This window comes from Martes martes (genome assembly GCF_963455335.1).
Source record: "Martes martes genome assembly, chromosome: 9".
In the NCBI taxonomy this organism is placed as follows: domain Eukaryota; kingdom Metazoa; phylum Chordata; class Mammalia; order Carnivora; family Mustelidae; genus Martes; species Martes martes.
Genome location: NC_137896.1, coordinates 169,094 through 196,571, shown reverse-complemented (window position 1 = coordinate 196,571; position 27,478 = coordinate 169,094). Strand labels below are relative to the sequence as shown.

General features: G+C 64.1%; 3 protein-coding genes across 13 annotated transcripts; 1 reads left to right on the top strand and 2 right to left on the bottom strand.

Moving 5' to 3' along the window:
* The first annotated feature begins 89 nt into the window (after positions 1 to 89).
* Positions 90 to 12,756, top strand: TCEA2 (transcription elongation factor A2). 8 transcript variants are annotated; one of them, XR_013967390.1, is made up of 11 exons: positions 182 to 305; positions 7,822 to 7,884; positions 8,220 to 8,325; positions 9,362 to 9,452; positions 10,565 to 10,695; positions 10,924 to 10,980; positions 11,345 to 11,499; positions 11,568 to 11,714; positions 11,936 to 12,145; positions 12,266 to 12,337; positions 12,538 to 12,756. XR_013967390.1 is itself a non-coding variant. In XM_080813156.1 (10 exons), exons 2-10 carry the CDS (start codon positions 7,831 to 7,833, stop codon positions 12,544 to 12,546), a joined length of 822 nt encoding a protein of 273 aa, XP_080669282.1. In that variant the 5' UTR covers positions 90 to 305; positions 7,822 to 7,830; the 3' UTR covers positions 12,547 to 12,756. The 8 variants fall into 8 exon arrangements, 4 of the variants coding, with proteins under 4 accessions (XP_080669282.1, XP_080669281.1, XP_080669279.1 ...); XR_013967391.1 differs by lacking the exon at positions 182 to 305 and adding an exon at positions 4,586 to 4,864; XM_080813156.1 differs by lacking the exon at positions 11,936 to 12,145 and having other exon boundaries at positions 90 to 305.
* A 695-nt stretch (positions 12,757 to 13,451) lies between these two features.
* RGS19 (regulator of G protein signaling 19) lies at positions 13,452 to 21,193 on the bottom strand. Of its 4 annotated transcripts, XM_080813157.1 has the most exons (7): positions 21,076 to 21,193; positions 20,494 to 20,623; positions 17,939 to 18,036; positions 17,654 to 17,775; positions 14,677 to 14,751; positions 14,357 to 14,591; positions 13,452 to 14,271 (listed from the first exon to the last, which is right to left on the bottom strand). In XM_080813157.1, the coding sequence occupies exons 3-7, from the start codon at positions 17,966 to 17,968 to the stop codon at positions 14,080 to 14,082; spliced, it is 654 nt and encodes a 217-aa protein (XP_080669283.1). In that variant the 5' UTR covers positions 17,969 to 18,036; positions 20,494 to 20,623; positions 21,076 to 21,193; the 3' UTR covers positions 13,452 to 14,079. The 4 variants fall into 4 exon arrangements, with proteins under 4 accessions (XP_080669283.1, XP_080669285.1, XP_080669284.1 ...); XM_080813159.1 differs by lacking the exon at positions 17,939 to 18,036 and having other exon boundaries at positions 21,076 to 21,188; XM_080813158.1 differs by lacking the exons at positions 20,494 to 20,623; positions 21,076 to 21,193 and adding an exon at positions 18,181 to 18,293.
* A 3,408-nt stretch (positions 21,194 to 24,601) lies between these two features.
* LKAAEAR1 (LKAAEAR motif containing 1) lies at positions 24,602 to 25,451 on the bottom strand (the record flags this gene model as incomplete). The annotated part of the gene is made up of 3 exons (XM_080813963.1): positions 24,602 to 24,661; positions 24,738 to 24,860; positions 25,089 to 25,451. 3 exons carry the CDS (start codon positions 25,449 to 25,451, stop codon positions 24,602 to 24,604), a joined length of 546 nt encoding a protein of 181 aa, XP_080670089.1.
* Between the last annotated feature and the right edge of the window lie 2,027 nt (positions 25,452 to 27,478).

Here is a 27,478-nt window from a genome sequence, read left to right as displayed (position 1 = left end):
TAAATGGCCTGAGCTTCCGATGTTTCCGGACTGAGGATGGGGGAGGGGCAGGCCTCTGGGCCAAAGGCGTGGTCCAGCCTGTGGGTCCTGGACCTTGGCGGTGTCGCTGGGGTGTCCCCAGGCCGCTGTCAAGGGTGTCTCCCCCTCAGAGGCCCCAGGACAGGGCCCGGCTTCCCACAGAGGAGGCTCCTGAGGGCAGGTCCGTGCACTTCTCTCCTCTGGGGGCTGCCCCACGGGACCGTCGTGGGCACTGAGGGCGGGCCCCCGGCAGCGGGCCTGTGGAGTGTCCGGGAGAGCACTCTGGGGTAAGGCAGGGGGTGGGTCTCCCATCCCCCGGGGGCTCCTTCTCTGCTCCTCGCTGACCTCTCTTCACCTCTGACCTCCAACCAGGAGCCCCTGGATCTCCACCCACACATCTACATTTTCAGGGCTCAGTGTCCCAAGCTGGCGGCAAGGCCCTGCCTTGACTCCCTCCCCATCGCCTCGTCAGGGCCACCTGGTCTCAGCTCTCTGTCCCCCACCCACCCCTTCCTCTGCCCGGACCCATCTCAGCAGGAGAGGCTGTGGGTCCTCAGAGGAGGGCCCCATCTGGTTCTGGGAGGGTCCGTGTATCAGGCCTTCAGCCCAGAGCAGCAGGGAGGTCAGTTCTGAGTCAGCCTCCCTGGGCGTGGGGGTGGGGCCCGTCTTTGGGGCTCCCTTGCTGGGTGGCAGCTGGTAAATGTGGGTCCTTCCTGCCCACCCCGCCTGCTACTGTTTACTCCTCCCTTCATGAGACGCATATTTACTGAGCAACTCTTAGGTGTCCCGGGCCGGGCCGAGAACGTAGCAGAGGGTGGGTGGGAGGCCCTGTTTTCCCAGCAGAGCAGTCCTGGGGAGACAGACACCTGGCGGGCAGTCCAAGGTGGTTCTGAGTGTCCGAGTGTGAGGACCCCAGGCATGGCCGTTGTGTGCGCCTGTAGCAACCTTGTCTCCCCTGGGACTGCGGTTGCATGTGGGGATCAGAAAGGAAAAGAAGTTCTTCGTTGGCAGAGGGGTCAGGGTAGGGTCTGGAAGGCCGGAGGCCTGCGGAGGGCCCAAGTGGGGTACAGCGGGTTTGCATAAATCCCCTCGGGGAGAAGCCCATGGTTCTGATGTTGCCCTCTGGGAGCGGATTTCAGAGGGTACCGGCTGGTCAGGGGGCCCCCGGCAGCTTCTTGGAGGAGGAAGTTCCCAAGGTCAGGTAGGGTCCATGAGGGGTCTGGGGCAGGCTGCGAACGTCCTGAGCAAGGTTCCCAGGGTCATGGACTCACGGGGGCCCCCAGACCAGGACTTTGACGGTGGAATACTGAGTTTTGGGGTTGGCGGGTGCTGCTCCAGCTTTAGCCCTGGTGAGGGTGGGAGCCCCCGCAGCCCCCACCCACGAGGGCCTCTCTGTCCTCCTGGGTCCGCTTCACAGTTGTGGCCAGAATGGACTGCACCTCCCTAGGGGGAGGGCGGTGGACACCGGGCTGGCCAGCTGGTCTGTGGCTCCCGCCCGCCACCTAGAGGCCACTGCTCATCATGGGACACACAGGCCATGTCCCTGGATCATCCTCCCCCAGCCCGGGGCTTCCCATTCACGCTGCCTGGGGCCCTGCCCCCTCCACGCAGGGCTTGGCCTGCCAGGTTTCAGAGCTCCTGTCGCAGGGGAACAGCTGTGGCCCCCAGCTCTCCAGCCTGGAAGTACCCTGCCTCCTCTGCCCCGTACCCCCAATCTGTTCTGTCGACTCCCTTTCCCGTCACCTGCCCTGCCTGGGGCCAGGCTCCTGGGACGCCCCCTAGAGGTACCCAGCCCAGCCCTCTGTGGACCCGCCTCTTGCAGGGCATCCTCACCTCCTGGCCATCGCCCTGCAGAGGCCCCAGTGTCTCGGTCTCCATTCATCTCTAATCTCAGTGGAGACCCAGGAAGGGGACTTGCCGGGCTCCTTAGGAGGTCTGTTGCTGGAGGCCCTGGAGGCGGACACCATCTGGTTTCTCCTGGAGGAGAAAGGGTCCTAGGCAGTCAGGCCAGGATCTCTGTTCTGGTGTTGTGGGGGAAGGGCTCTAGTCCTTTGGTGACAGTTCTTCCTCTCCTCCACATCCTTACTTTGGGGCCACGTAATGGGGCAGTGCAGGAAGTAAAGCTTGTAGGGTTACAAGGGAAACCAGTTACAGTGAAACACAGGTATTTAAATATTTCCTAAAATGTGCGATACAGAAAAACAAAAACAAAAAAAGTGTGATATAGAAACCCGAGCACTTAAAAAAAAATATTTTACTTATTTATTTGACAGAGAGAGACACAGTGAGAGAGGGAACACAAGCAGGGGGAGAATCAGGCAGAGGGAGAAGCAGGCTTACCGCCGAGCAGGGAGCCTGACGCGGGACTCGATCCCAGGAGCCTGGGATCATGACCTGAGCTGAAGGCAGACGCTTCACCGACTGAGCCGCCCAGGTGCCCTTAAGAGTCTTCATTTTTAACCAGCTCCCTTGGTCAGGCTTTAGTCACACCTTTGTGGCTCAAACCATTCAACCAGCCCCACAGAGGAGCATTCCTTATACTAAGTCCCTTGCACAGACAGTGGGACCATCGGTCACCAGCAGGTGCTCCCAGGCAGGGTCAAGGGTGAAGCCCCACACTGCTTTCCCAGGCTGTCTACCTGCCTGCTCTCCTCCCCAGCACCTGGTGCTCATCCGTCCAGTGGAGATCAGGTGGGGACTGACCTTGAGGCTGGGCCTTGACAGTGACCTGCCCAAAGGGGGCTGTGCTGGTGGCCCAGACCCTGCCTCAACTGATGCCTTGGCCAAGGTCCGGTGTCTGGCATGAACCCTCTTGAGAACCAGGTGATGCTTCTGAGAGGCCTTTGCTGATCTCTCGGACTCCAGTTTGAGGGACCTTAAGCTGTTTTGAGTGCTCTTGGACATACACCTGCTTGCTCGGGAGGGTGCTCTGTCTGCCCTCCCTCCCCTGTGGTCCAGGCTTTGTCAAAAGCCATGGCTGAGCTCAGCATCCCAGGGTGCTGGGTTGTGGTGGCTGGAGGTCTTCAGCACGACCGGGGGTTTGCTCTAAGAAATCCCCTGAATCAGCTCAACCCTGTCTGTCTCAGAGGCCTGGCTGGGGAGCCTCCATGGACACGTCCCTGTGGCCGATGGGGGCCAGGGTGAATCTCTGAGGTGGTGTTCTCTGGGGTTCTTGTTGGTGTCTGTCGTGCAGGAGCCCAGCGAGCTCCCCGTTCTCACCAGTCACTGCTTGCGCAGAGCAGGGCTGGAGGGTGTACAGCTCCAGCTTCCCTGTGTCCCTGGTGTGGCCAGACCCTCAGAGGCTGCACACAAGTTCAGACCATGGGATTCTGGCCATAAGGACTTGCTTGGTTGGGAGGGTCAGAGCTATAGCGCCAGAGCACAGTGAGGGGCAGAACCAGAGCTGGTCTGGAAACGAGGTGATGTGTTCACCATCACAGGGCCTCTGTCCTGGAAAACCTTTACTCCCTCTAAGGAATTCCATGCTTTTCCCTTATGATTACTAAGGAATCTCATAAGTAACCATGTTTTCCTTTTCACTCTGGCTGCTGGGAAGCTCAGTCATAATCGAATGAATACCACCGAGAGTCCAAGGCCTGGTCAGCCGAGGGTCTGGTCATCCCGTCTGCCACCCGGTCTCACAGCTACTTGGCGTGAATTTCAGGGACTGTGGGGCTCACAGCACTACAGACATCAGTTCCCCCAGAGTTGTGCCCTGTCCAGCAGACCGCCCAGCATGGTATCACTGAGTGCGCGGCAGATATCCGGAGGGGATGCTGGATCTGCCCCTTCTGCTGCCCCCCACACCCCCGCCTCTACCTGCCGCGGCCAGCCCTCCAGCTAGCTGCAGGCTGGCCATTCCCAGGGACCGCCCCCAGCAAAGGTGACCACTGACTGCTCGTGCGGTGTCCCCTAACCTGTTCTCAGCGCCTGGTGTTTATCAACTGGCCGCATCTGATAGCGCTGTGAGGCAGACGTTTCACGGACGCGGACACCGAGGCACCGAGGGGTCAAGGAGCCCAGGATTCGCGCCGGAGCGGACGCCGGAGGAGGCCCGGGACTTGCTCTCACAGCCTCTCCGAGTCCCCCGGCTCCCTCGGACCCCGCATCCGGCTACCGCCCCTCCCACCTGCGGGCGCCACGCACCGGCGCTCAGAGACCAGAATCCGGGCCAGAGCGCGCAGGGGGTGCGCGCGGCCTCGGGGCGCGGCGCGGGGGTCGGGAGCTCTCCCGCAGGGTCCCGCGGCAGCGGAAGGTGGAAGAGGGCGCCAAGCGGGTGGGGATGGGCGACGGACCCGGACCCTGCGGGGCCTACGCAGTCGGACCGCCGGCCGCTCCGGGGCGGGGACGCACCAACCCGGGGTCGCGCCTGCCCGGCGCGCTCCTTCGCCTCGGTGCCCCCGCGGCGCCCCCCGCCGCCTCGCGGGCTCGCGCGGGCGCTTGTGGGACTGCGAGTCTTGCGGCCCCGTCGGTCTCCGGCGACCGCCCGCGTCAGGACTACACTCCCCAGGAAGCCGTGCGACTCCGCGTGTCTTCTGGGAGTTGTGGTCCAGCGCGGGGCGAGCGCGCGCGAGGCGGGGCGCCGCGGGAACTCCATGTCCCACGATGCAGCGCGGCGACCGCGGGGGCCGGGGGTTTGAACGGAGGGTCTCCCGACCGCGGTGGGGCTGCGTCGGCTGCGACGGGTGCGGGCGACGGCGACGGCCGGGGCAGGGGTCCAGGCCCGGAGGCTGAGGCTGGCGCGGCGGGCGCTGGGGGCCCTGCCCCCGAGGCGATGATGGGCAAGGAAGAGGAGATTGCGCGGATCGCCCGGAGGCTGGACAAGATGGTGACCAAGAAGAGTGCGGTGAGGGGCGCGGGCCGCCAGGACCCCGGGACCCCCGCCCCGCCGACCCCCGCCGAGCCTGCCGAGCCCCCTTCAGGGTCGGGGAGACCACCCGAGGGGCAGGACGAGACCCCGCCCCAGCAGAGACTCCCGGGACGTGGGGAGACCCCCGTCGGTGGCCGAGACCCCTGCCCTGGGCCAGCCCTGCCCTTCACTCCCGCACCCACGGCAGAGGCCGCAGTCGGGCCTGGACCCGGTCCCGGGAGCCGCGCTCTCTGGACTCAGACCCCAGCTACCAGGCCGAGAGCCCGCAGACCTGAGATCCGTCTCCCTCCTTGCCCCCTAACTCCAGACTGCCCCCCGCCCCCAGCCCTGCCGGAGCCGGCCAGCGGAACGTTCTTGGGTGCCGCCCTCCAGGCCTTGCCGTCGCCCCAGCCTGTGCAGACCTTTCGTCCTGGCTGCCCCGCCCCCCCGCGCCTCCTTCCTTCTCAGCCTGGGCATCCTCGCGGCTCATCCCACCCCCGCCCCCAGGACTCTCCGCGGAGCCCCGACCCCGACTCAGAGCCTTCTGTCCCGCCCTAGGCCTCCCACATCCTTTCTTAGCCTGCAGGAGTTCGGAGTGTGAGACTGGACGCCCCTGCCCGCCTCCCCTCCCCGCCCCCTACCCCAGCCGCTGCGCGTCCCTTACCTCCGTTCTGCCTGGGGCTGGAGCCCTCAGCGTCCCCCTTCACAAGCAGGCCAGGGCCTTTCTTGGTGGAGCGGCTCCCTTTTTACCCTGTATCTGTCCCCGCCCTGCAAGAACCAGGTTTCCTTAATAAATTCTTTCCCTTCCTAGCCGGGACTCAGCGGGCAGCAACTGGGGAATGGGTAGTTACGTAGAGAGACCCTGGGGACAGAGCCCTGGGAGGTGGGTGAGCCTGGCCTGGGAGTGCTTTGGTGAGAGAGCGGCTGGCCCCCTGTGCCCACTGTGCTGCCTGGCATCTGTTGTCCTTGGCCAGTGAGTCTTTGGAGGAGGCTGTGCTGTGGTCTCTAAGAGGAACCAGGCAGATGGGGTTCCAATGTCAGCCCCTTTTCAGCTTTGAGATTCTGACAACCTACCTGGCCTCCCATGGACGCATCCTTGGTGGGTGGTACCTGCCTTTGGGATGTTGGGAGGGGTCCTGGCCTGCTCCCTGAGAGGCTCTGTAAACACAGCCTTCTCCCCCCAAGACTGTGAGCAACTAGTTAGGGTGGTGGAGGGGCTCCATCATGGGCTTGAGATGCTGGGTGGCCCCTCCAGGACTGTCTGCTTGCTCTGGGCTCTGAGTGGTTTTTTGGGTTAAGCAGGCTTTTCCTGGGTCCCTGTTGACCAGGTTCTGGTCAGGGTTTGGCACTGGGACTTAAAAGGGGGCTGGCTCCCCTCATTCATTCAGCAAACGGCAGCCCCCTACACACACACACACACACACACACACACTCTCTCTCTCTCTCTCTCTCTCTCTCTCTGCGTTCATGCCCCTGGGAGACCGTGGGCAGCACAGAGCAAGGGTGGGGGAGCAACCTAGAGCCATTTCCAGAGGTGACCAGAGAAAGAAGCTGCTGCTTCTCCTGAAGGAGACAAAGGACACCCCCCAGGCGGGGTCAGAGATGGGTCCACACAGGGCTGGGAGGGGGCAGGTGGAGCTGGGGGAGGATGTGTCCAGGCAGAAGCAAGGAGCACCCTCTGGGCCGGGAAGGCGCCTGGGGTTTGAGGGTACTGCGGTGCGGGCAGAGAGAGAGCTACCAAAAGTTCCAGTGCCTGGGAGGCTCTTTGGGGATTTGGGACCCATGACTGGGAAGTCAGGAATGGTGTTTCTGCCAGTGGTCTGGCGCCCCCAGAAAACTGATCAGTGAGCAGCCCTGTCTATGGCTCTGATGACCATCTTTTTTCTCTGAGGAGGTCACTTCAGGGCTGGACTCTGCACAGCCTGAGGGGCAGAGCCCGCTGGGGGTGACGTGGGGGGCGGGTTAGAGCATAGATGTCACCGAGATTGGGGGATGGGGCAGGGCCAGCCCTTCCCACGGCCTGGGCTGCAAGACGCGAGGCTCTCACAACCTTGGGTGGCTGGATCAGGTTATTTCTGCCCCCGTCATGTCAAGGAAAGACCCACACGCGAAAACACGCGCTGCGAAGTGAAGCCTCTGTGAAGGCAGGAAGGGAGGAGGACGGAGGCGTCGCATGGGGTGGGGTCGCCGCTTGACGCAGAAGGGGCTTTGCCAAGAAGGGGTCCTTTGAATAAACTTTGAAAGAAGGAGGGTGCAAATTTGTAGATATTTGGGAGGTGTTTCTGGCAGTGGGGGCAGCAGGTGCAAAGGTCCTGGGGTGAGCAACTGGGCACACTTGAGGAGCCTTAAGCTGAGCCTGGAATGGAGAGAGCAGCCCATTTGTGCATGGCCTTGGTGTGGGGGAGGGCTTTGAAGAAAAAGATGTGGGGTGGGAGGGGGCAAGGAGGGGAAGGTGGCCGGCCTGAGGGTTAAGGCAAGGCCCGGAGGGATTGATGAAGGGTGGGGCCATGGGACTTGAATCCGGGTGTGGGTGTGATGGCAGTAGTGCTTGGCCTCTGCAGGGGACACTGACCTTGCCGGGTTGACCCCTCTCAGTTGGTGGGTGATCCACTTCAGGGAGAAGCTGCCCAACCCACCACAAGGGACAGGAGACTGGATGGGGCAGTGAGCACCCCAGGGGCCACACCTTCCCCTGGGTGCGACCCTCCTGCTGGGGAGGGGCTGCGGTCCTTGGAGCTGTTTCCTGCAGCCGTCGCTTGGTCAGTGACCCAGAATCCTGGGACTGAGTTTGCCAAGCCGCTTTCCGTCGCATTCTGGCCCTCTCTGGGCATCTGACCCCAGGTGGATCTCCAGATTGTTACTCCTTGCGCCCCCCCACCTTCTTTTATAGGAGGCAGGGGCACTGTCCACAGAAACCTCGAAGTCATTTATGAAGGTCCCCCTTCTCCTTCCAGGAGGGAGCCATGGACCTGCTGCGGGAGCTGAAGGCCATGCCCGTCACGCTGCGTCTGCTGCAGGTAGGGCTCTGCGTGCCTCCTGCCTGGGACAGCTCCCGGGTGCCTGGCAGGGCTTCCTGGCCCCTGCCTCGGGGCCTTGGTCGGTACAAACGTCTGTCCCGGAGGACGCTGTCCGTGCCTCCGTCTGTTGCTCGGGAAGACAAAGGGGCACCTGAGGGTAACCCATCGTGTTTCTCGCTGATGCTCCTGGGTTCCTCATGGGACAGAAGGGTATCCGCTCAGAAAGGGTATCCGCTGCACAAGCTGGTCCCCGTTCCCTGCCCCGTGGGAGCCTTGGAGGGTCTGTGAGGAGGGTGTGATTGCCGCCCCCCCAGCCCAGGCTGCTTGTTTTGCAGTCTACACGCGTTGGCATGTCTGTCAACGCCCTGCGGAAGCAGAGCTCTGATGAGGAGGTCATCGCGCTGGCCAAGTCTCTGATCAAGTCCTGGAAGAAGCTCCTGGGTGCGGGTCAGGCGGCGCGGGCGGGAGCTGGGGCCCCTTGCCGGTCAGCACTGTGTAGGGTGCGGGCGGTGCTGTTCCTGAGCCAGGGCCACCTGGGAGTGGGCTGTTCCGGAGCTGGTCCGGGAAAGCTAGGGGCTGGGACACCAGGGGATCCATCGAGAGCAAAGAGAAAAGAAGGTAGTAGCAGGAGTGCACTTGAGGGTGGCCAGGGGCTGGAGGGACCCTGGAGGGACCTGGGGTGAGTGGGGAGGTCACACAGAGAGAGGGGGTCAGCGCAGCTAGAGGGCAGGGGCTAGAGGAGTTGTGGGGGAGCGGAGGAGGGGAGACGGCTGGGGGTCGAGGGAGAGGTGGAGAAGGGGGAAGCCGGGGTTGTAAGACGCCCACCTGGGGACCCTGAGGGCCTCCACCCCTTCCCAGTCTTTCTTGGGCTTGGTCCAGACCCTTGCGAAATAGAGCTTGGTGTCCTGGGTGGGTCTTTAGTCCTGAGTGGCCGGTGGCCTACGTGTTGGACAAGTGTGTTTATTCTGCTGGTGGGGGGGCTGTGCCTCGTCCTCTGGGACGGTCCCCCAGCATTGGCTCGGCCTTCAGGAGCCTTGTGGGGGATGTGCTCAGTGAACGGCGATTCACTGTGACCCCCCAAGGCCCAGTAGGGGAGTGACCACGCCTGGTCTTTTTCCAAGTTCAAACACTCCGTCTGTGGGGGCTGTCAGGCAGGGGACTCTGGACTCAAGGGTCACTTCGGGCAGGTGGCTGTGCTGTCTGCTGTGACGGCAGACCCCCGAGAGGCCTCACAGGCAGCGTTTTTGAGGGGGGTAGGAAAGGGGTGTGGGGGCTGTCTTGGGACCTTCTGAGGAGGGAGGACAGGGCCCCAGGTGCAGAAGTCTCAACAGCTGGGGTCCCGGGTGGGTTTAGGTGCTAGGGCTGGTGATTTGACCAAGGCTGTGCCGTGGTGGCGATCTGCTCCCCTCCCTGGCCTGGCCCTGCCCTCTGGTTCTGCATCCCCCTAGCCAGCCTCCCCCTTTCCTGGCACTTGCAGATGCCTCCGATGCCAAAGCCAGGGAGCAGAGGAGGGGCGGACCTCTCCCCACATCATCCTCGAAGGATGCCCCCGAGGCCAAGGATCCCAGGTAGCGCACCTGGAAGACTGGCGCTTGCCCTCCTGCCCCTGACCCCCAGCCCAGTCCCTCCTGCTCAGCAGATGGAAGGGCAGGTTTCCCTGTGACCTGGGGCGGCTGAGGCCCCTGAAATGAACACTTCTCGGAGGGGACTCTCCCTGGGGGGCCGTGCCTGGCCTGGGGTGGGGGGGCTTTGCTGCTCCCTTTTCTTCCAGAGCTCCTCCGGACCCTGTGTCTTTCCAGCCCCAACCATCTGCAGGGTGAGGCTGTGTCCACCCTCTGCAGCTGTCCCCCAGCTCCACATCCATGTCCTGGGGTCTGCTGCTCGCTGGCCAGCTCTGGCTGAGCAACCCCTTAGCTGGAGTCACGCTGCTCCTGAACCCCTTTCCCCCTTGGGTGCCCCAGGCTGTGGCAGGGTGCGAGTTCTGGGGGCCCTGAGGCCTCGCTGCTGCGGCCCCAGGGAGGGCAGTCATGGAGCCCGGGGGTCCTCATGGGGTCGGGCTGTGACCCATAGGCTGCTTTGCCTTTGACCTTTGACCTTTGCCTTTGACCTTGGGCAGACGTGGCAGGAGACCAGCCAAGGCTGATCTCTAGACTCCGCGTAGCTGTGCAGGGCTGTGGGCTCATCCGCCTGTCGGCACCTGTTCCCTCCAGGAGGCCCCTGCTCCCCCTGACTTGTGGGGCTCACGAGATGCAGGGGTGTGAGGGGGAGGGCTGGGTGGATGCAGCTTCGTCGTCAGGCAGCTTGTGGGGAGTGCCCAGCCCGTCCAGGGGCATCTGTGCTGGATGGGGCCACCTGTGGTCTGGGCGACCCCCGACACCGTCTGCCTCTCCCTGGATTGGCAGCTGGTCTTGAGTGGTGTGGCCCTGTGTTCTGGCCTCCTGGAGGGCAGGGACCCGCTGTCCCCATCTGGGAAGAAAGTCCCACCCGCTGGGCTTTCCTGCCTCTGGCCAGCTGGGCAGACCCCTGGGGCATGGTGGGCTGGAGTGCCGGGGGGCAGGACCACGGGCTGCTCTCAAGGTAAGAAGAAACAGGGTCGGGGATTGTGGCTGTCCTGTTGGCTTTTCTGGGACCCGTGTGTCCCCGGGGTGCACACGGCCCGAGGGGGCCTGTCTCTCTCCAGCCGCAAGAGGCCAGAGCTACCCAGGATGCCGTCGGCACCGAGGATCACCACGTTCCCACCGGCGCCGGTCACGTGCGACGCCGTGCGCAACAAGTGCCGGGAGATGCTGGCCGCAGCCCTGCGGACGGACCGTGAGCGCCTCCGACGCGCGCCCGGGGTCCTGCGGTAGACCGGATGAGGCCTGCCTGGGGGGACAGCCTTCTCCCCTAGCTCGTTGCAGCTGACCCCAGGTCGGGGCGGGGGGCCGGGCAGGGGGCCTTTTGGTCCAGCAGAGCACCTGGATCCTGGGCCTCGGGGGCTGGGTAGCTGGCGGAGGGGGTGCGGCTGGTGGGGCTGCTAGTCTGGGCTGTCTCTTGCAGATGACCACATGGCTGTTGGCGCGGACTGCGAGGGCCTGTCGGCCCAGATTGAGGAATATATCCTTTATGCGGGGGTTTGGAATCCGGGGCTTTCTGGTGGAGTCAGGAGGACAGCCGGACTCCCTCCCTGGGGGCCATGCCAGGCGGTGGGTCGGTTGACCGGGAGGGCCCTCCCTGGACCTGCTGAGGGACTGAGTCCACCGGGGCATGGGTCCCCGGGGCTTTGCAGCTACGGCTGGCCCTCAGCCAGGTGTGGGTCCAGTGGGGGCCCCTGCTCAGCAGCCTCTCCCCTCGCTGCAAGGCGAGGGTGGCAGACTGCGTTGCTGGGTCCCCTTCCCCTCGCTGGCCCCCCTTGGCTGACCCCATGGGCGGGTGGAAGGCAGCCACACTAGGCTTTGGACAGGTCCTTAAACACCTGCACGCATCTTCCGGGACGTGGGGAACACGGACATGAAGTACAAAAACCGTGTGCGGAGCCGCATCTCCAACCTCAAGGATGCTAAGAACCCTGACCTGCGGCGGAACGTTCTGTGTGGCGCCATCACACCCCAGCAGATCGCGGTCATGACGTCGGAGGTGGGTCTCGCTGGAGGGGTGTGGGGGCCCCCCCGCGCACTGCGGTAAGTACACGGTGCCTTGTCCAGGAGATGGCCAGTGATGAGCTGAAGGAGATCCGGAAGGCAATGACCAAGGAGGCTATCCGAGAGCACCAGATGGCCCGCACGGGGGGCACTCAGACAGACCTGTTCACCTGCGGGAAGTGCAGGAGGAAGAACTGTACCTACACGCAGGTGCGCCCCGGCCCCCTCCCTCATGCTCCAGCAGCCTGAGCCTGCTCCTGGGGCTGGGGTGAGGTCCGCTGACCCCTGGACACATGCACAGTGAGGGGCACAGGGCTCCAGAGTCACCTTGGGGTCTTCCTCCTTTGCCCGGCACCCCTGGTCCCCCGCAAGCAGCATTTCGGGGGTGGTTTGCTCTGGGCACTAAAACTGGGGGACCTGGCCTCCCCCAGCATGGAGGGACCCCGGGGAATGTTGTTGCTGGCCAGTGGGCGGGTGTGTTGTGCTGCCTGGACAATGCTCAGACCTGTGGAGGTGGACAGTGACCTGGACCTCAAGATGCGACTGGGTCCCTGCTAAGGGAGAAGGGTTGGAGTCGCTGCGGCAGCCTCGGCAGGTCGGCCGGCGGGGCGGAGGGTCTCCCGTGCCGGCGCCGCTCAAGGGTATGGCGGCCTCCCCGCGTCGGGACTCCAGGGAAGACCTGCACCTCGGGGCCTCCTGCTCCAAGTGACTGAGTCCCTGGGGTTGGGGGTGGCCCCCTCTCACCATAGCCCTCCCGGCAGGTGCAGACGCGCAGCTCTGATGAGCCCATGACCACCTTCGTTGTCTGCAACGAGTGTGGAAATCGCTGGAAGGTAGGTGGGCGGGCCTTCTCCGAAGGTGGGTGTCTCCATCCTCCCAGGTGTGGGACCCGTGTGACGGGGGATGGGGGACAGCCATGCCCCGCCAGCCTCCTGGGGCTTCAGAGTAGGTGGCTGGAGACCCCAGGCCTGCTGCTCGCCCTGCGGGGGTCATGGGCTCCACACGGCTGACCCCGCTCATCCCTCTGGTGCAGTTCTGCTGAGCCCTCCTTGAGATGTGCGTGAAGCCTCAGGCCGTGGCCAGCACATTGCCGCGGCCTCCCCGTGTCCTCTGTCGACAGACACTGCTTCTCGACACCTGTCCTGTGCCCACCTGAACTTCCCCAGAGGGCTGTGCACCCTGCTCCCCAACCTTGCCTGCGATATACCTTTCTTCCTCTTTCCCCCAAATTATTAAATATTTCTTTTTGCCATTCTGATGTTTCTGGCCCTTGGTTCTGGTGGACCATGCACAGTCTTGGGCTGTGAGCTGGGTTTCCTGCCCCCACTGTCTGGCCCTCCCCCGCCCCACGGGAGGGGGAAGGCAACCCTTCTCCTTGGGATCAGGTGACACTCAGGTTTGGTTCTGCTGGAACAGAGATGGAGGGAAGGGCCCTCGGGCCCTCAGAACACTGGGGGCAGACTCTGCCTGGGTGTGCCCCTGGAGAAGGGGCGGCTGCTGGGACAGCGTGGGCATGCACACACACGGGATCGGGTGGAGGGGGCCTTAGGTAGAGGACCCAGGGTCTCCCAAACTTCTCCAGGCACTACAGCTATGGGCCCAGGGCTTATGAGCAGGTGGCTGCATCTGGGTCCCCCCCGCCACTCACAAGGACCTGTCCTCACCCTGCCCCCTGCTCCTGATGATAGAACGGATGGGGTGGGCCCTGGACCTGCTGCAGGTCTGAGTTGCTGTGCCTCCCAGAAATTCAGGCGATGGGGCGGAAGCGCACGTGCCTCGTGGAGGCTGCCCCAGTAGGCGCCCTGCCCTAGCCTTGGCACCCTCACTGGCCCATGGGTGAGCGCAGCTGCCCACCGGGGCCAGGTCTCCACTACTCCCTGCACTGGGTCTGGGACAGTCCATCATTCTTGAATCTCCCCCAATGTGAAAAGAAAGGAGAGAACGTTTGCTTTAAAAATATCTTCAATAATAAGATCCTCTTTTGGATGAAGAAGGAATGGAGATAAATATGAAAACATCTTTTTCTTTTTTTGATAAAATACAGTAAAGACATGTTTCCAGGTTTAAACTTAATGAAAATATAAAAAGGAAACTGGTTCCTGTTGCCTTGAGCCTAGTTCTGAGGTTCTGGGTCTGATCTGGGCGCAGACGGCTCGAGTCAGAGGGTCTCCTCATGTCACAAGTAGACGACACAGAGGCTCTGCTTCCCATCAGAGGCATTTCTCAAGGTCCCCGGCTGCCGGGGAGGAGGCCCCCCATGAAGCCGCTGGGTCCGTGAGCACTCCTGGGAGGGCCCCTCTCCCCCAGCAGAAGCCCCAGCAGGAGCACTGGGCCCGCCAGCAGGCAGCTGGTTGGGGAGGGGCTGCTTGGTCCCAGAGGCCCTCACACCTGCCTCTCAGCAGGATCTCAGGGTACCATGTCCCTCGGGTAGATAGGGGGCTCCAGTCTGGGACTGCCCCCAGGGGTGCTGGGCCCCGGCGGGCGAGCCCGACATCTGCTGACGCAGGTTTGTGCAGGTAACGGAGTCCTTTCCTGCCGGAGGGGTCCCGAGTCTGTGCCGCCTCGGGTGAGCAGCCTAGGCCTCGCTGGAGGACTGGGAGCTCCCCCGGAGCAGCAGGGCACGGTAGGTGGGGGAGCTGAGGAAGCGCGGGTAGGAGTCCCGGTGCATGAGCGTGTAGATCTGCAGCTGGGCGTCATCGAACGTGTGCGCGGACGGCTCCTGCATCTTCTTGTTGATGCCTTCCCGCACTCGCGAGTCCAGGCTCACCTGCGGGACGGGATGCCGGGGTCAGGGGCCCTGGAGGTGTCCCCGCCCCCCCCCAGCCCGGCCCTGGGTCCCCACGGCGGTGCACCTCTTTGGGGGACAGAATAGACACGTAGTCCTCATAGATGAGCCTGGCCTTCTCGTCCACCACGTGCTGGTTGGCCTCAGCCTTGAGCTCCTCACAGGCCAGCCAGAAGAGCATGTTCTCCTCGCTGTACTCCGTGCGCAGAAACTCCCGGAACACGCTCCGTCCCGCCGGGCTGTGCATCAGCTTGTCGAACGACTGCGCCCAGCTCCGCACCTCCTCGGGGCTCGGCGTGGCGCTGTGGGTATTCCCCGCCAGGCCAGGTCAGGCCTGCACCCCCCCGCCACCCAGACACACGCACGCACGTGGCCGGCCACACCTACCATGCGTCGCAACCGGGGAGAGGCTGCAGCTTGTTCTCCCGGGAGACCCGCCACGCTCGCCGCCGCTCTTCAGCCCTGACCGCAGAGATAGGTGGCTCTGGTCCACGGTACACCTGGGCTGGGTGCGCGCACGCACCCACCCACCCACGGCACAGACACGCGCGCGCACCCACACAGCGAGCGCGCACCCACACGCATGGCACAGACACGCGCGCGCACCCACCCATCCACGGCACAGACACGCGCGCGCACCCACACAGCGAGCGCGCACCCACAAGCATGGCACAGACAGGCGCGCGCACCCACTCATCCACGGCACAGACGCGCGCGCACCCACACAGCGAGCGCGCACCCACACGCATGGCACAGACGCGCCCGCACCCACACAGCGAGCGCGCACCCACATGCATGGCACAGACACGCGCGCGCACCCACACGCATGGCTCAGACGCGCGCGCACCCAACCAGCGAGCGCGCATCCACATGTATGGCACAGACGCGCGCGCACCCACACGCATGGCACAGACACGCGCGCGCACCCACCCATCCACAGCACAGACACGCGCGCGCACCCACACGCATGGCACAGACGTGCGCGCACCCACCCATCCACGGCACAGACACGCGCGCACCCACACAGCGAGCGCGCACCCACACGCATGGCACAGACACGTGCGTGCACCCACACGCATGGCACAGACACGCGCGCGCACCCACCCATCCACGGCACAGACGCGCGCGCGCACCCACACAGCGAGCGCGCACCCACACGCATGGCACAGACGCGCGCGCACCCACACAGCGAGCGCGCACCCACAAGCATGGCACAGACAGGCGCGCGCACCCACTCATCCACGGCACAGACACGCGCGCGCACCCACACAGCGAGCGCGCACCCACATGCATGGCACAGACACGCGCGCGCACCCACACGCATGGCTCAGACGCGCGCGCACCCAACCAGCGAGCGCGCATCCACATGCATGGCACAGACGCGCGCGCACCCACACGCATGGCACAGACACGCGCGCGCACCCACCCATCCACAGCACAGACACGCGCGCGCACCCACACGCATGGCACAGACGTGCGCGCACCCACCCATCCACGGCACAGACACGCGCGCACCCACACAGCGAGCGCGCACCCACACGCATGGCACAGACACGTGCGTGCACCCACACGCATGGCACAGACACGCGCGCGCACCCACCCATCCACGGCACAGACGCGCGCGCACCCACACAGCGAGCGCGCACCCACACGCATGGCACAGACACGCGCGCGCACCCACCCATCCACAGCACAGACAGGCGCGCGCACCCACACGCATGGCACAGACGCGCCCGCACCCACACAGCGAGCGCGCACCCACACGCATGGCACAGACACGCGCGCGCACCCACACGTACCCTCACCCACCCACGCGCGCGCGCGCGCACACACGGCACGGGGGCGCTCAGCTTCTGCGTGAAGCCCCTGCAGGAGGGCCGCTCTGTGGTCTGCTTCCGTCCCACCCGCGGGGGAAGGGTTGAGCCTTCAAGCACCCGCGTCTTCACTCGGGGGGGTGTGTGTGTGTACATAGTACCCATGTATATACATAGCAGGGAGACTCCCTGAAACTACATTGTGTTTATTTATTTACTTAGTTAAGAAAAAAGATTTTATTAATTTATTTGAGAGAGAGAGAGCACGAGCAGTGGGGCGGAGCCCAAGCAGAGGGAGAAGCAGACTCTCCACTGAGCAGGAAGACCAACGTGGGGCTCAAACCCAGGACCCCGGGATCGTGCCCTGAGCCTGAGGCAGATGCTTCTCCAACTGAGCCCCCCAGGTGCCCCAAAACTACGTCGTGTTTAAAGTGTCCCTAGAGTAACAGCGTCTTTCTTTCATTAAGATGCAAGTTTTTGGTATGTTTTCAAGACATGGCATCAGGGCTGCCTTCCACAGCCACGCCTCCAGCCAAACCTCCCTCCACGGCCCCTGCATGTCTAACAGACATCTCAACCCCAAACAGCCAGACAGACTCCGTTCCTCTCTTACCCTGCCTGCTAGACCCCAAACTCTCCCTTGGTCCCACAGGCAAAGTCTTAGTGCGTCCTAATTTTTTGTGGCCACCCCTCTCCCATCTCACACCTGAACTGCTCACTGGTCAGCCGATACCCCTTTGAGGGGCACCTGGGGGGCTCCGTCGGTGAAGTGTCTACCTTCGGCTCAGGTCGTGACCCCGGGGTCCTGGGCCCGAGCCCCACAGCAGGCTCCCGGCTCAGTGGGGGGTCTGCTTCTCCCTCTGCCTCCCCCACTTGTGCCCATGCACTGTCTCTCTGTCTCAAGTAAATAAATAAAATCTTAAAAAAAAAAATCCCCTTTGAGTCCCCACAGCGCTGTCCACTCAACCCCCATGGGCTGGAAGCCTGAACAGGGCTAGGCCTCTGTCAATTGAAAACTCCCAACAGCTTCTCTGCAGGCCTACAGAACCCCCTCACCACCTGGGTCCCCCCCCCCCCCCCCGGCAGGCTGCTCTGGAAGCTCATCCCCATCGTCCCCAGGCCAGGTCCCTGCTCACTGTCCCTCCACCTAACATCGTGTAGGACAGGCTTCTGTCTCGTCCCTCTGTGGGGCCCCAGGGCCAGCTGAGGCTGCGTCCCAGTGGCGTCTGCATGTGCTGAGTAAATGGACAGATGTGGCACACCTGGTGGGCTGGCCAGGTGCCTGCACACGGACACACCCTCGGGCGCTCTATGCCTGAAAGCCACACATGCAGAGGGGTCAGGGCACTGGCCACCGGTCAGCAGGGCCCAGGGGCCCTTGGATAAGAGCTGTGGGGGGCACAGGCCTCCTGCCTTCAGGCGATGCCTCGGAGGCCCTCTGAGGGTTTGGGGGCAGGCCCTACAGCCCCACATCTGCACAGCTCGCCCCCCGGCCCTGCCCCCCAAGTCCCCATTTTCCAGGATCCACCCCGCCCCCAGACCCCACGTACCAGGAACAGCCACAACAGCAGCACCAGCACAAGCAGCAGGGGTTGCGGCTGGGGGCAGCCGGGGGGGCTGCGTCATGACTGGACATCGAGGGGGGCTGCTCTGCCTCCTGCGGCCCTACGTGCTGGTGACACAGAGGCTTCCTCAGTCCAGGCCGGAGCCGGGCCCACACGCCTCTTCCCCGACTCCCCTGGGTGGGCAGCCCCTGCCTCCCAGCCTCCCAGCTCTTTGCTCCCCCGTCCCCGTTCCCACAAGGGGGGGCAGGGGCAGGGGTGGAGGTGGTGCACCTGCTTCTCAGTCTCATGAGGGGTGGGCATGGGTGGGAGGAGGAGGTCGCCCGGGCTCCGTGGTGCCGGCTCCAGGACCCTCACCACAGCCTGGGAGTCTGAGAAGAGAGGTGGAGGTCCTCACTGGGAACCTGGGACTGTAGCCTCTACTTGTCCCCTGGAAGGGGTCCTGAGAGTCTCTCCCTCCTTCCCAGACCCCTGGGGGCCTGCTCCCCTGCCCCCCACCCTGATCAGGCTCCTACCTCCGCCCCAGCCTACAACAGCGCCGTGAGCCGGGACAGGGTTGGTGAGGAGGGGGCCCCAGACAAGATCTCCACAGGAGGTTCCGGGACACCCCCATTTGCTCCGTCCCTGGGAAGCCGGAAGTCTGGGTTCCTCTTTCTTGGTTTCCGGCTCCTGGCCCCTCCCAAGGGGACCGGGGGCCCCACGGGTCTGGGGCTATCAGGTTAATGCATGGGTGTGGTGGCCGGACATTTGGACCCCCTCCCCAGCTCCCTCCATTCTGGGTTCTCTGCAGCGGGTGGGGACGGGGGGAGGGTTGCTCCCCACCGGGAGTGCCTGTCTGCACGTCACTAGGCCTGCAGCATGGAGAGGAGTGGGCCAGGACTTTCCTAGGGTGTGGGAAATGCAGCAGGGCGCAGGGGAGGAGGGCCATGAACCCCCTAGCCATGAGCCCATGGCTTCTGTCTTCTAGGTCCTGGGCCCTGCCTCCAGGACCCAACCCCCAGCTGGTACCTTACCACACCCAGGGGCTCACAGCCTCCCTTCCCCCCGCCCCCACCAGGCTGTGGAAACCAATGCGACCTGGGGTGTCAGTGGTGGAGGGGCGTGGGGGGTAGCAAGGGGTTGGGGTGTCCTGCTCCCTGAGTCAGAAATGTGGGATTGCTGGAGGAGGTGAGGGTCAGCATTCTTTTCAGTATCTGTACCCATGTTTCAGGGTGGAGGCATGTAGGGGGCCCTGGGCCCTGGAGTCCCAAGACAGGGTGAGGAGCTTGACCCTCCCACCTCCATTCCCCCATGAGGCCAACCACAGATCCCAGAGTCTCCACCACGGGGAGGGTGCCCTGGGGGCAGTTTTGAATGCTTTCCCACCACGGCCCCTGCCTGCGCCCACCTTGGCCTAAGTGAGGAGACACAGGGCCCAGGGGCTCCCCTGCACAGCTGACAAGGACCTTCCTGAGCCACCGGGTCCTGCCCTCACCCCCATCTTGGCGCCTGGAGGCTCATGACTTGCTCCCACTTTATTTTCTCATGGCATTACCATCCTCCCTGCTGTCCCCACCCCTCAGCTTGTGGACTTTCAATCCCCATTTGGGCCATGTTGGCTTCTTGGGGTCTCCCAGGGTAGGAGGGAAGGGAGGAGCTCTAGGACAGGCACCACAGCAGAAGCAGGCTGGGCAGGCCTTGGAGCAGGGATGCCGGGACGGGCACACCGGTACACCGGAGCGCCCCTGCCTCCAGGGCCTGGGCATGCAGAGGCCCTGCCCTGACCCAGAGCTAGGGGTAAAGTGTAGGGTCCCCTGGGGCTGAGGCCCCTGACCAGCTACCTGACTTCCCCTGAGATCCCGGGGGAAGGGACCCTCAAACTGGGTCCCAGAGACGCTGGGCAGGCAGATGAGGAACCAGCAGCTGACAGCCTGCCTTTCCCTCAGGGGTCAAGCTTCTAGGGAAAGGAAGGGGTGTGGCAACCTCTGGTCTGGCAGCTGGGCAGAAAACTGCTCTTCCTCCTCTGCACCCCCCACCCAATGTGAGCGGGGGCAGGGCCTGTCCCCTCTCCCCCCAGCACCCCAAGACTCAGCTCTGAATTGGAGGAGGGGCCCTGTCTGGGAGTGCAGATCCAGGGGGGTCCCGGGGCTGGAGGCCGCATTTGGGGTCCGTGTCTTCTGTCCCTCTTGCAGGCCTGGACTGGCTCCCTGCGCCCTCCTCAGGCTGGCTGGGGTTCTCTGGCCGCCCACTCTCTCCTGAGGGGCTACAGGGTCTGAACTGGGGTTTCTGCCCCCCATCCTGGCATTTGGGAGGTGACTCATTCCCCTTTCCCAGCCCCTTGGGGGCTTTGGCCCCCAAGTCTGGGATGGGAGAGGCTGGACAGGCAGCAAGCCTGGCCTCTGGGGACAGAGATTCCCTTGGGAGCAGCTGCTACTCTGCTCCACAGAAGGAAAAAGAACGTCCCTGAGCCCGCCCAGTCCAAAAAAAGAAGAAAAAAATGTGACAATCCTAGAAAAAAATGCCATAACCTTTGGGCGGAGGGCGGACAGAGGGGCTCCTTTCTTTGATTCTGATGGTACTCAGTACCCTTGAGGTCTGCTGCCCCCCATTTGATGGGTGGGGGGAGCCCCAGCCAGACTCCTCCAAGGCAGGCCAGGTCTTTCTAACCCTGGTGACCCTTGGCCCCCCCCCCCCAGTTGTGCAGTGGCGGGGCAACCTATTTCTCTTTTCCTCCTGCTGCTGGCAAGGTCTGGCCTGGTAGAGCCTGTCTCCTTCCTCAGGGGCCCCTTCCTCTAGCCTCTGACGCCCCCACCCCTGTCTCAAGGAACTCGCCATGGCGCCCCACTCACCATCGACCCAAAGGCGAGGTGGGGGCGGGATGTGCCAGGTTCCCTCTGGGCCCCACCCTGGCTGCCGAAGGGGCGTGCACTGCAGCAGCAGGGACTCGACTCGGACGGCAGGAGGTACTCCTGCGGCGTTCTGGAGGGAGGCCGGCGCCGGGAGCCCCCGATCAGCTGGGGTCGGGGGCGCAGCGCCTCCCCTGCGCCTTGCAGGGTGAGTGGCTGCCAGATCCAAGGGGATGGGGGTGGGGGCGGACAGGGTGTCCCGCCTCGGCCCCTCCCCACCAGGCTGGGGGGGGCGGGAGACGCGGAAACGGGGGTTCTTCCGGCCCCCCCTTTGAGCAATCACTTCCCCAGGCTCTGAGCTGCAGAAAAAGGGGAACCGGGTTGCAGCACCCCCTCCCCCACGCGCGGGGGACGGGCTCCAGTCCCGCCGCGGCCCAGGGTCCACGTGGACCCCGCCGCTGGAGTCCTTGGGGTGCGGATCCCGGCGCCGGCTCCCGCGGCTCCCGCCCCGTACGGCCCCCGGGCCCGGGGCCCGAAGGGGCAGGGCCGCCGTCCTCGGCGCCGCGCGCGCGCGCGCGCACTCACCGGCCGCGCTCCCGAGCCGCTCGCGCCGCCGCCGCTGGCCCGCGCGCCCCGAGGTCCGGCCGGATCGTCGGGGAGGGGGCGCAGGGTGCAGTGCGCAGGCGCCTCGGCTGCACTTCCCCAAAGCGCGGGGCCGGGACTTCCTCGCGCGGGGAGGCGCCCGGCCCGCCCTGCCAGGCGCGCCCCGCCCCGCGCTCGGCTGGCCTCATGCCCCACCCGCCCCCTCCCCAGCACCCGGCAGATCCGGCGGGGCGTCCAGGTCCCCACCATCGCCTAGGGTCGCCCGTGGAGATGAGGGGCTACCAACGGGGCCTCTGGACCCAGGACGGCCCGAGCTGGCCCTGGAAGAGACGGGGGTGTGGCCGTGTCCCCCACTCTGTCCAGGGGGGCCAGTCCAGCTTTGCCATTCGCGTGGGTGTTCATGAGACTCTGGTCCAGTGTATGACCCCAAGAGCCCCCAAGCCTCGGGGGTCCCTCCAGGCCCAGCCCTAACGTCTCTGCGACTGTGGACTCGCGCCTGTGAAGTGGGGTTAAGCGTATGCCGGCTCCGCGCTCGACGGGGCTTCCCCAGGAAAGGGGGTCTGATGCCGAGGGGCTGGCGGGTGCTGGGGGTATGGGTTCTCACATCTGGAGTCACCGAGTGTTGCTGTCTGTGGGGCTCAGTCTCTCCGAAGCCTCCGGTTGCCCCACGACGTCTTAAAGTTCAAAGCCACACCCTCCCTTTTTTGCCACAACGCCCTGTCCCTTCTCTTTGGCTGACCCTCCTGATACTCGATGACCCGTTACCGCTGTCAGTCAGCTTTCTTATCCCAGCATGCTTTGGGCCAGTGTCAGCGTGGCGGCGACCCTGCCCTGGAAACATCTGCAGAGGGCCTGCGCCCCCCCGCCTTGCACCGGGAGCATCTCCTGGCCCCCAGCAGGCCCTCCGCCCGGTGGGCTCCTGGTGCCCGAGGCCGGCTCACAAAACGCCTTCCAGCTGCACAAGTGGACACGCACGCGTTTCTCGGAACTCTTCAAGGTGACCAGGGAAGTGGTGATTTTACATGAGCTCCTCCTTCATTCAGCAATTATCTGGGTGTTCCCTGTGTGCCCGACTGAGGGCCTCAGCAGCGAGCGAGTCCGACCAGCCCTGGGGCAGACAAGAAACAGACTGACAGACTGGGTTAGGGGTCAGGAGGGTTAAGGAGGACCTCAGAGCAGAGGAGGGAGGCGCCGCTCAGCAAAGGAGAGCGTTGGAGAATGGCCAGGCAAGGGCCTTGGGAGAGGGGAGGCCAAGCTGGAGGAGAGTGTGGGACAAGGTCAGAGAGGTGAGCGGGCCCTGCAGGCTGATGAGCCTCCTGGTGCTGTGTGCCCGGGGGGCCTTGGCTGGCATGACCACAGGACTCTCTGGTTGCCGGGCCAACAGCTAGGCCAGAGCAGAGACTGGAAGTCTGTCCAGCCGGTGGGCGGCTGCTTCTTGGTTAGCCTAGGTCCCCATCCTGAGAGGTGGGTCCTACGGAGCCAGGCCACAGCTGCGCCCCGTCGAACAGCCAGGCTGCTCCCAGAGCCTGCTGCGGTGCCTCCGCCACCTCCCGAGAAATGTGAGGCCGGCTGACCATGGGGGCAGCTGAGCACACTCCGAGGCCCACTCGTGCTGTTCCCTACTCCCCTGCCCTCTCAGCCCTCCGTACGCCGCGCCTTCTGTGGCCACTCACCCGTGTCCTCTGGCCACTCGGGCCTGCACTCCGTTCCCCTCACCCCAGCTATCCTGGTGGTCCTGCGTCTTCTCCGGTGAGTCTGTCTCTGCCCAGAGCATACCCATCTTCCATGGCGGGGAGCCCAGACGGGCTGGGCAGGGAGTCGTTGGAGGTTGTGCAGCTGGTGCGGTGGCTGTGGGATTCAACACCAGGACCCTCTGTCCAGAGCATGAGCATGATCACAGCCCCAGGAATCCAGCCAACCTGGCACAGTCCCCAGGATGCTGGGCTCTGGCCTGCAGACTTCGCCCTCCCATAGCAGAAGCCTCTTCTGGGCCCCACAGAAATGTCCTCAGCCACCTGCCTTGGCCTCCTCTGCAGACCTAGGGCCCCCCTCCCTGCTGTGGGGCTCAAAGGGCCCGCCTGCCATGTGTCAGCTCAGTGCCCAGTACAGAGCTGCCCTCGGCCACTCTCCAGCTGGTCTTCTCCACGGGGCTCTGTGTGGTCGCCCGAGGGACCACACCCTTGTGGAGCCCTCACTGTGCTCACTCGCGGCCCAGGTGAGACCCTCAAGATCTCGATTTTAAAGATAAAGAAACGGAGACTCAGAGAAATGATGGAATGAGATCTGCATTTGCCAGCCCTAGGTGGTCAGTACATGCCCAAGAGACAGAATGCTGGGGTCCTGGAGAGTCAGGGCTGGCCGTTATCCTATTCACGACAGAGAGAATGCCTCCCTCTCCCTGGTGATTTGTTTTCAGCGCAGGCCCCCTCCTCTGCCCCTGTTCCTCCTTGCTCAGGTCTGCTCAACCGCCTCCTCCCCTCACGAAGGCCCCGCACAGCTCTCCACTTCGTCCTAGACCTGCTGCAGACTCCACACACGGTTCTGGGCGTGGACCGAGGCCAAGGGCAGCGACAGCACAGAAAGGGTGAAGGGTCAGGTACGGGGGAGAAGGGCTTCCCGAGGGCCACTCAGCAGGCCTCCCTGCCCCCCCGGGGGGGTTAGTTCAGTCCTTTCAGCTCTCACCGCTGCAGCCATCTAAGGACTAGGAGGGAAGAAAGGGGAGACATGGCCAAGTTCTAGGCTCAAAAATTGTGTGTCAGCGAGAAGAGTGAGTTCTCTACAGGAAAATCTGTCTGCGAAGTTCAGTGTTCGGAGCCTCCACAGGAGGAGGGTTTGTCAGAACGGGACATGGGTGGCTTCCTTCCTGTATATGTGCATCTGTGCGTAAGGGGCACAGGGCAGAGCTGGGGAGGTCGTTCAGGATGAAAAGGTGATTTTCTGGAGAAGTAGGGGTCTCCCTTTCCCCAGTCTCCCCCACCATGGTCCCCTGGAGGACCCCTGGGGCACAGCTGGCTCCAAAGGCCACCTTAGGCTTGTGCAGTCCCTCGTCCTGTCCGGAATGTCACCCTCCTCTCTGACCCCTGAAGGAATAACCTACGATGTGGGGTCCCACCTGGGCCCCACTTTCTCCCTGAGCTCACCCTTCACTGCTGGGCTTGGGACAGTGGTTGGCCCAATTCTTACTCCTGTTCCCTCAGACTGGGGGCTGTCAGAGACCCGCAGGGCACCAGGTTGCCTGATGGGGGCAGCGCGGGATTTGAGGGATTACCAGCGTCCTCTGTTTATCTGAACCTGCCCGTCCTTCTACCTTGTTGGAACTCCCTCCCCCCTCCCCCGTCCGCGCCATGTATCCAGATGTCCCTGACATCGGATGCCAGGGAGGCTGCATCCACACTGTCCCCTTCCCTCTCGGGGAACCTGGAGAGAGGCAGCGTAACGACCAGGGGACGCTTGGACAACGAGAACTTTATGTGGGAAGGTGGGGCGCGTTGGCACTGTGGGGTCCCCGTCAACGTGGGAAGATGCTGCCATCAACTTTCTCCTCCAGGATGGTCTCCACGCGCCTCCTCTGCGGGTGAAAGGGGCTGGGGCCAGGTGTGCGGAGAGGCGCGCGGGGAAGCCCCCCTTCCCGGGCCTCTGCGTACCTCTTGACGGTCCAGGGGGTCGGGGACGCGCGTCGGCTTCAGCCGCGGCGGCAGGAACAGCTCCAGCCGGACGGCGGCGCGCGCGGACTTCTGCTGCCGGACGAGGAGCGCGATCTCCTCCGCCTGCGGGTCGGGGCGGGGGTCGGGGGCGTCTCTGAGTCTACGCCTCGCTTTGCTTTGCTCCGCCCGCCCCCTCCTGCGGGGCGCCCGGGCCGGCTCCTCCCGCCGTTTGGCCCCCCCCAACCCCCAACAACTTTCCTCCGCGGACCAGGCCGGGTCTCCGCGCCCCGCCCCGCCCGCACCCCGACCTTGCCGCCCGCGCGCCCCTGCCTTCCGGGCCCCGGGCCTCACCCGCATGCGGATGTAGCGCAGCCGCAGGGCCCGGATCCGTCCTCCGGCCTCGGCTGCCTTGAGGACGCCGAGGAGCAGGTCCTGACGCGCCGCGGGCAGCTCGAGGGCCTGCGTCCAGGCGCGCAGGTCGGGCAGGCGGCCCCCCAGCTCCACGGACTCGCGGGGGAAGATGGAGGCGGCCGCGCCCACGTCCTCCAGCAGGTCCCCGAAGAGCATGTGACGACGACGCTGCGGGGGGCGCATGGCCGCCAGCCCCTCCGGCGACAGGGCCCAGCCGGGCTTGGTGGGCTCCGCCGCGGGCGGCCCCTTGGCTCGCTCCCGCGGGCCCCTGCGCGCGGCCTCCTTCCGCGCCGGCGACGGCATCCTGGGCCCTGCGGGGGGCAGAGTGAGTCCCACTGGGCACCTGCCAGCCCCTCCGGCCTGGCCCCTCTCGACTCCCCGCAGCTGACTTAAGGTTCCGCACCTCCAGCCTCTGCGCCTTTTTTTTTTTTTTCTTCTTAAGATTTATTAGCGAGCGCGCGGGCGCGGGCGCGCGCAAGGGGAGCGAGAGGCAGAGGGAGAGACTCTCAGGCAGATTCCCGCGCTGAGCCGGGAGCCCCACGCCCGTCCACTCACGACCTCAGCAGAAGGTCGGTTGCTGGACCCACGGTGCCCCAGACTCTGCTCCTTTGGGCGAGCCTAGCACACGTCCTATTTATCCTTGCAGTCAGCCAGAAATTCCTAATTCACTTAATTTCAGAAAATTCCCTTTCTGCCCACGGGCTGCTTCTCTGTCCCCTGAGAAAATGCTGAGACCCCTGAGTTGACCTCCAGCCCTACACAGGAGTGGAGGCCGGTGTTAGACTGATGTGAGTGAGGCTTGGTGGATCCTTCCCCACAATTCTGGGACCCTCGATGTGCCCCAGGCCCCCATGTCTGCGGTTGCCAGTCCATCAGCGCACCCCCAGACCCCTGGTACCCAAGGGCTGCTATAGTCTAGGGGCCGGAGATGGAGGGGGTGGACAGAGGAGACGTGTGTGCGAGTGTTTGTATGTTCTTGTGTGGGTCCATCTGTGTGTCTGTGGAAGGTCCTACATGTTTCCAGGGGCGCTGAAAGCAGAATGGTCAGCTGGCTTGCTCCCCAAGGTGGGGTGGGGTGGGGTGGGGGTGGGATAATGGGGGACCCCGCCCTCCTAGCCTGTCCCTGCTGGGTCTGGATGCAGGAAGGGAGAGCAGAGCCCAGGGCGGTGATAGGCCAGTTAGGTCCCACAAGTGAGGAGAGGGAAATCCCCAGGGTCCTGGCTCAGCCCTGCAGGGCTCCTTCCCAGCCCAGAGCACCTCAGGCCCCAGTCCCTGGGCCACATCCTGGCCCACTGTGCGGAGGAGGCAGAGCCACAGCGTCGTATCTGCTGGCGACCAGCTCCCTCCTCCACCCCATTCTTAGCTACCCCTCCTCCCCTTCTGTACACCCCATACTTTCCACTTTCTAGGGTCTGAGCCTCCAACTGAGCCCTGACTCCCTGGGGCTTGTTGACACGGTTGCCTGGCAACCAGGAATCCCACGCCCTCCGCCCTGGGGAGCGGGGAGGGGGGGTGAGGGACAGGGAGCCGGGGAGGGAAGGGCGTGAGCCGAGCGAGGGTGCCTCCTTTCCAGGGGTGAGATGTCTCCAGCTGTCCGGGCCCCTTCCTGGCTGGAGGAGGTGACTCTCAGCTTCTCCAGCCCCAGTGCCCTTTCTTGGCGTCCCGGGGAGCCCCAAACGCATCTTTGGGGGTCTGTGGAGTCAGCTTCCTGGCTGGAGAGGTCTTGGGGGGCTAGGTTTGGGGGCAGAGGGCGTAGCTTATGAGGCCTTCCTGTCTGATAGGTTTTTCCTGACGCATGAGCCAAAAGGGTTCCCACAGCCGCTATTGTTCACAGGAAAGGGAAACTGGGGCAGAGCTCAGGACCCCTCACCTCTTCCAGGGCAAGTTTGGGGTCTCGGGGGTCTTGCAAGTTCCCAGAGCCAGGTTTTGCTGAACCCAGAATTTCTGAGTCCTGGGTGCTGGGACCTAGATTTCTGTGGTCTCTTTGCGTATTTGTTAAGGCCGTACTGTTTTATAACCAATTCACTTATCAGGGTATTAATTCTGTAACTCTCTCATGCGCTCATCAGTTTGTTCTAGAATTCATGAAGTCATATGCTCGTGCTGCAGGTCGCACCACAATGCGTGGGGGACCAGGACACCCTCATAACATCTCCTTCATTCATGGATGTGTGTCAGGGCAATGGTGCCTTTGGGGGCTTAGGACCTCCACGCCTGAGGGGGGAACTGTCCTGGCTTTGGGGGTGGGGTCTCAACGGAGCTTCTGGCCTTTGTGCCCCTATATCGCAGAGCCTGCACCAGTCCCGAGCTCCACAGAATGAATGACTGTC